The sequence below is a fragment of the Pteropus vampyrus genome, unplaced genomic scaffold (genome assembly GCF_000151845.1).
Source record: "Pteropus vampyrus isolate Shadow unplaced genomic scaffold, Pvam_2.0 Scaffold150, whole genome shotgun sequence".
Taxonomy (NCBI): domain Eukaryota; kingdom Metazoa; phylum Chordata; class Mammalia; order Chiroptera; family Pteropodidae; genus Pteropus; species Pteropus vampyrus.
The window spans coordinates 3,557,178-3,564,544 of record NW_011888931.1 but is presented as its reverse complement, the minus strand read 5'-3'; the positions used below and the strand labels follow the sequence as shown (position 1 = coordinate 3,564,544).

The 7,367-nt window shown below is 40.4% G+C and overlaps 1 protein-coding gene across 1 annotated transcript in view; it reads right to left on the bottom strand.

Annotated features, from left to right (window-relative positions):
• The window catches only part of ARMC4 (armadillo repeat containing 4), a 154,377-nt gene that overhangs the window by 101,144 nt on the left and 45,866 nt on the right, over nt 1–7,367 (bottom strand). Inside the window, exons 11-14 of the mRNA XM_023536192.1 lie at nt 4,937–5,179; nt 4,502–4,612; nt 2,254–2,408; nt 987–1,229 (exon numbers count right to left, since the gene is read on the bottom strand). Coding sequence (XP_023391960.1) covers nt 987–1,229; nt 2,254–2,408; nt 4,502–4,612; nt 4,937–5,179 — 752 coding nt within the window. The remainder of the gene's footprint in view (nt 1–986; nt 1,230–2,253; nt 2,409–4,501; nt 4,613–4,936; nt 5,180–7,367) is intronic.

The window sequence follows — 7,367 nt, the reverse complement described above, 5'->3', positions numbered from 1 at the left end:
TTGGTGGGCTTCATCTAATCAGTTGAAGGTCTTAATAGAACAAAGACCGACCTCCCTGAGCAAGAAGGAGTCCTGCCAGAAGACTGCCTGTGAACTCAAATTGCAATTTTTTTCCTGAGTCTCCAGCCTGCTAGCCTATTCCAGCAGAATTTGGACTTGTCAAGCCTCCACAATCATATGAGCTAATTCCTTAAAATAAATCTCTCTTTCTCTAGAGAGATAATAAGATATAGATAGATAGATAGATAGATAGATAGATAGATAGATAGATAAATAGATAGATAGATCTACCTATCATCCATCCATCCATCCATCCATCCATCCATCTATATCTTTGATTCCCTGGAGAACTCTAATACAACAACTTTTACCCATATAGTTCCTCCCTTTCTGGATATATACACATGTGTGTGTATGTTTGCATGTTTGTGTGTGTGTATTTCTATATAATCCTGCTATTACTCTTAAATTATACAACATTTAAGCCTTTTCTTCCTAATTAGACAACAATTTGCTTAAGGACCATGATCATAGCTTAATATCCTTTGTTTTTTCCCCCTCATCAGTTCGCAGCTCTTGTTAGGTACTCAAAATATGTTTGCTAAATTGAATTGAGAAACAAGGAGGATACGAAGAGTATTCTATCTAAAACAACTTAGGACCTCAGTTAGATAGAGATAGGTAATTCTTCCCCGGGATATAGAGAAAATTTTTGTTGACTATATTAAGGTTTCTGCAAGAGAAATTGACTACTGGGTATTTTTAGTCTTCCCAATATGCCCAGCATCAGCCCTCCAGCTCATTCAAGGGAACAACATGGCTCTGTAAGTCACGATTTGGTAACCTTGTGGCTATTTATCTGTAAATGCATTTTTCTTTTTCATCATTTGTGCACACCATTTGTAAGTGATGATATTATTCTATGATTATTCAAGTGCTTCCCATAACACTCTCAAATAAAATGGTCACTCTGTAGGGCCACTTACATCATACTTTCAGATTCTACTGCACAAGCACCAACTGCTTTTGTGACATTGACGAGTAGAGCTTGGTTTATTCCAACGAGGAGGTTTACGAGTGGCTGAATGCCACCACACTTCCGGACCAGGACTCGGTTTTCATATTCTTGGCAACACTCTCCCAACGCGCCAACCACGTTCACAAGGACTTCTTCGGGCTGGTCAGTTAAAAGTCCCACCAAAGTTTCAATGGCTTTGTATTCCCGAAACCTAAGTTTACCACAAGAAAAAGAGATTGGAGGTAGGAAAAGAGGAGAACAATATTATTTTTCATATAAAGTTAGCTGATGATAACATTAATCGCTAAAAATTACTACTGCCAACTATATGCTCGATCCATCCATCCTTACAAGAACCCTATGATTTGTATCCTATTATAATCCCCATTCTCAAAAAGTTAATCTGAAGCTTGGTAAATAGTGAAGCTGGCGTCCACACGTAGCCATCTGTGTGCCCTTAACCACTACACTGCACAACCTCTAAGGCAACTACAATTTCTTCCAAATTTGAGCGGCAACTATTCCACTATGCTAAGGGCTATTTCCCCACGTTACAGAGACCATTTTACACAAACAAAGCCAAATAAACCTAATATGTGTTAAACTGGACATGTGAATTTCTTATTAAAGAAAATCATCACACCGAGACAAGGAAGATTTGCCTCAGAACATCCATCACTGTGTGAGAACTCTAAAAATAAATGGAGATAAATTTGAGCATTAAATTAAATCAGATGGTCATAAAGTTTACAAAGACTTTGAAAGTAAATGAAATCACATCTGAAGATGACTACTCTTTAAGATTAACTGGTTAGTTGGCATTTAGCTCACTCATCTTGTTTATCTTTAGAAAAGAGAGAAAAATGGAACCACTTGTGTATCTCTTAAGATTCAGTGGAAAATTCATCTTCTCACCTTGACAGGTGTCTGCAGGAAGTATCAGAAATGCTTCACATTTAAATGGCTGCCCATATGCAAAACAGCTCATTTGGACAGATTATCAGCAAGCCCCAGAGCCCTAATGAGGCATAGAAAACCACTGCCAGGAGGTGGGGTGGGAAATAGTGGCCTTTCATTTCTAAGAATTTAATTCCGCCAATTTAGTCCAAAACGTACATCTATGAAAACTATAGCAGTAACATTAAAATGGACTCTTTCTTACAATAGCATTAAATTACAAGAATGTGTTTTGGTGGCCATATTTTCATTACAGAATGTGGAATGCCTTCTCTTACTTGGTCACATTCTCTTTGCTGATGGAACATTTCCATATTGCCCCTGTGACAGCAGCCAAACGTTTTTTATTGTCGGTGTTATTGAGCAGACTGGCCAGGGGTTTAAGTCCTCCGTGCAGCCTAACCAGGTCACGAGTTTCCTCATCTTCAGCACACTACACAAAAAATCAAATCAGAAGCTGTCAGTGATCAAGGCATACCAAGATCTCCGTGATTATTAAAGAGGCTGTCATTCTAGTAACTATAAAACTTCTTTTCAGAGAGTACCGTTTTCTGAAGGCACCTCCAAGTAAAATATAATTCTTCTCTACACTGGCAGCTATCTGACAGTCTCTCTGCTAGGTTTTGGCCATGTCTAGCAGTTTCTGCACATTTAGCAATTTTCTCAAGCCAGCTCTGAGGTACCTGGGTTTCCACCAAGACAGACAGAGGTTGGTAAATCTAGAATGTCACATGCATCAATGGAGGATTTCTGCAGTGATGCAACCAGAATCTTGGGAAAACATAGTAGATAGATTAGTGACAGGGATTCAGTCAGATCTTTAATGACCCCCCAAATCTAAGAGATAAGGAATTTCCCCCAACAGAGTTTCTATGTCCAGTGGGTTATATCAATAGCAACTGACATTTTATTCAAACATGTTTATCCATATGTTTGTATCATCTTTCGAAATAAATATGCACCACATAGGTGATCCCAACTGATCAACCTTCCTAGGTTATAGAGCAAGATGATGATTTACTACAGGTTTGCTATTATCCTAAGGATACAGCTGGGCTCTGAGGCCACATGATACAGATGCATGTCATACAACATCCATGAGAACCACTAGAGGAAATTCTCATCATAATACACCATGAGGCACCTGCCATGTTTATCTTCCATTTGCGACTTTCTGTTCTGGTTCAGCTGCAACTTTTAAAAATTAATCACTATTTCTATCCAACCTGTAATGGTTTCTCATATGGGGCACATATACAAGTCAAGACATATCTTTGTTACGAGCGGAATTGTGCCCTCAAAACTCTTTTTTAAGCTGCAGCTCTAACGCCTGTACTTCAGTATGTGACCATATTTGAAAAGAGTCTTTAAAGAGGTAATTAAGGTTAAACGAGGTCATTGAGCTCGGCTCTGAAATCCAATCTGGCTGATGTCCTTATAAGAAGAGGCTAATAGGACACAGAGGAAAGATCATGTAAAGATGGAGGGAGAATGACATGAAGATGGCCATTTCCAAGCCAAGGAAAGAGTCCTCAGAAGGAATCAGTTCTGTCTACACCTTGATCTAGGACTTCTAGCCTCCAGAACTATAGGGAAATAAATATCCACCAGGCATTTAAGCCACCAGTGCATGATATTTTGTTATGGCAGCCACGGCAAACTAATACAACCTTCTACTAACATGAACCTCTTCTCTATCTTTTTGATGCACTCTCACTTTGCATATTTTAAAACGCATTCCTCTAGGAAATCTATTCTGATTAGACAGAAGCTGGCCAGGCCAGTAACCAGCCATATACTAATTTATCGAGGCCATCTTTTCTTCCCCTTTACCATTTTAATCTGTTTTCTGGCATACAATAAGTCCTCACCTAACATCATCGACAGGTTCTGTGACTTGAAGTGAAACGATGTGTAACAAAATCAATTTTACCATAGGCTAAGAGTTAAGTTACTATAGCATCTCATCGACATTATAATGAAATAATGTTGAATGAAACAATGTTATTTGAAGATATTCTGTACTATGAAATTTATAACCCATATAAAGTTAACAAAGATTAAAGTAAATAAATTAAAAAACAGATAAAACAGGAATACACACACACACACACACACACACACACACACACACTTGTACTCATTCATCCACCTTGTCTTGGTAGGAGATAGATTTTCCAAGACCACTGTGTTTGAATGGGATATATGAAAAGCAATATAGAAGCACCGTACACATATTTAGTCATTTTATACTAACTAAATCATTTTAGCAGACAAAGATACATGTGTCTTACAGAATTGCAAATAATCAGACAGGCTGAAGCAGGTTGCTCTCTGAAATTTACAGGCATCTGTCACTAGCACTAGACAATGGTTCTCAGACCTATGTGTACATGAAAATCCCTGGACGATCTTGGAAAAATGCAGATTCCTGAGTCCCATCCCCAGAGAATGAGGCCTCGTGTTTAGAAGCACCACCTCAACCTACATGAAGACCACCAGGACTGGGTGGAGGGTCCCCTGTACCTGGTAGATGGCCATGGCGCAATGCTCCTGCAGTTGCTCATTCTCACTATTTAGGTTCTTTACTAGATTTTCAATTATCCTTTCTGCTTTGATTGCAGCTCGGTAGTTTTCCTAGGAATATGAATTTAAATATTGATATGTGCATAATGCACACATATAAGTATTTACATTTATTAATAAGTACACTAAATAAACTTTCTAAGTAAATACATTAAAGCCCAAGGTTCACATAAGGGTGTAACAATAAGAGAACTTAGTCAACATGTTCAAAAAAATATCACATAGATAACAATTTAATTAATGTTCTATTAGTATTTTGATCTCTTTCTAATAGGATACTGACTTCTTGTGGGGGAAAATCCTTAGCAGTCATGATAACCTTACAAATTGTTTTTTGGCTGAGAAAGGCAAGGGGAGCGGAGCTGGTCTGGGTACCTCTGATGCGCATTCTTGCAATGTCCCCACCACCGGAATCAGCATGTTTTCATGAGACGTCTTCAATAACCGAGCCAGCAAAGGAATACCCCCCGCCTTGCGGATGGCTTCTTTATTCGTATAGCTCTTACTGCAGCTCCACAGCGCCTGCGCCCCACAGCGGGCCACTTCCACGTCTCTTTCGTCATACAAACTCGATTGAACAGGCTCTGTGGCGTTCTGTGCACAGTCGAGAAGAGCAACCTACGAGAACAAACACGGTATATGTGGGAATCTTTAAAATAAAAGACTACATCCAACAACAGCCACAGGCTTGCCACCAAGCTCACCTCAATCAAAAATAAGAATATTTTTAAAAATTAACGTTCATACTACACAGCAGCCAGTGAAAGCAAAGACGGTATTTTCCTAACATGGCTCTAACAGTTACGTTAGTAAGATTTGTAAACCACATCCTCAGCCCCGGCATCTCAGGAAAGCAGGCTCCCTAAAGCCATTAGAACTGTCTGATGAGAAATGACTGGCTACATTCTCTTAAAACCCTGACATAGCATCCCACCTGCACTACTGAAACCAAGCAAACCAAATGGCACAGATGCCAGGATGCCCTTTTCTTTGAAAAAACCAAAGTTACTGGAGACCTTAAGAAAAGGCAGTTTATATGGATATAGCAGTATGTCAGGGGGCCCCAAAGATGAAGTAAAGCAAGCCCCCCAGAACTGTCTGTATCCAACACATGTCTACACCATTCTCCTCTCTCTCTGCAGGCCAAATTCCATGGATACTGCCCACATAATCACGACCACCAATCCCGAGTTTAGAAGGGAGTAGCCCAGACTAAGTAGAGTCTTTGATTCCTAATTTCAAATTCCTGGGAGAGATATGTGGAACCAGCTTGAGTCAGGTGGACGCCTGTGGTCTAATTAGTTATGGCCCAAGGAAGGACAGGGGTGAGGAGAATTTACATGGGTTCAGGTATCGCAATGTGAGGAAGATATTCTAAAACAATGGGATTGAACACAGGGCAGAGAGACTAAAAGTATCTGTGGACTACAGTTATTCCCTCTTATCTATATGAAGTCCAGACTCCATAGCTCATCGGATAAGGCCCTGTGGGATCACCGTGGTCCTCCACCTTCACCTCTCACTGTGCAGCCAGCCCATCTCTCCCTAGGTCTGGACACATTAAACCACTTGCAGTTTCTGAACACGTAGTGTTGTTTCTAGCTCTGGGCCTTTACTAACACGACTCCATCTTCCTGAAATGCCTGTCCCTGGTGTGTCTGCCTGACAAATACCTACTCATCTTTCAAGACTCAACAAAGATAACATCTTTTCTTTCCAGTTTCTCTTGACCCTGCTCCCTCAAGTAGGATCCATTGATCACCCCCTCCCCTTTGCTCTTCCACTATTCCTAGTACTGACTTCCATAAAATACCTAATACTCACCCCATCACACTTATACTTTTGCTTATAGCCCCCCTTCCCCCACCACTGTGAGACTGTGACATGTCTATGGTCAGGAACATACATTTTTAAAAAATTTATTATTTTTGCCTACAGCACCTGGTCTTCCTAGGTGGTCTCCCATCCAAATACTAACAAGGCCCGAACCTGCTTAACTTCAGAGATCAGACTTCGGGCTCGTTCAGTGTGGCATGGCCGTAGACCATAGACCATGGCTCCATTGGGGCGCAAACCCAGGATCTTCTGTGTAAAGCAGACATGCTAACCGCTACACTATGGAACCACGTCCAGGAACATACATTTTTTATATTCATAATTCCACCAGCTAGTTCTTTACTTGGCACACATTTCAAGAAATGTTTGAAATGGTTTTCAATGAAAGTGTCAAGTATGCTACACATACAGAGGAACATGAAAACTGGCCACAGAATTCACAGAGCTAGATTCGGCAATACACCCATGCCTGATGCATTCTCCCTGCCTACTCAGACTTTGGGTCTTCTGCCCTGTCTTCTATTAGGTGTGTCTCTCCAGAGACTGACCTTCATCCAGGTGCTCCAATCTCACTGTGGCCAGTGACCTTCTGCCTTCTCTGATCCTGACCTTGATGCCCTTGCTCTGATGCCATAAGCAGTTCACTGATCCATCTCTGCATTGGTGACCTCCCTCATTTCCAGTTTTCCCTGCGGACTTTACCATCCCCACCCCATACCTAGTAAACAAAAGTGAATCCCCAATCTCTGTCCTTCTCAGATGTGTTCTCGACCCAGCAATTATGAGTTTATTATTAGTCTATCTATTATTGGTCTTTCCTGTACCTGATTCAGCTATTATTTAAAATTAAATCAAAATGTGTGTCATTAACATGACTAAATTAGTGCAATCATACAAATTCCAGGCCTTCAAATGTGATGCATAAAACTTCCCTAAAAACATATTTTAGTTTCACATTACGTTATTCATT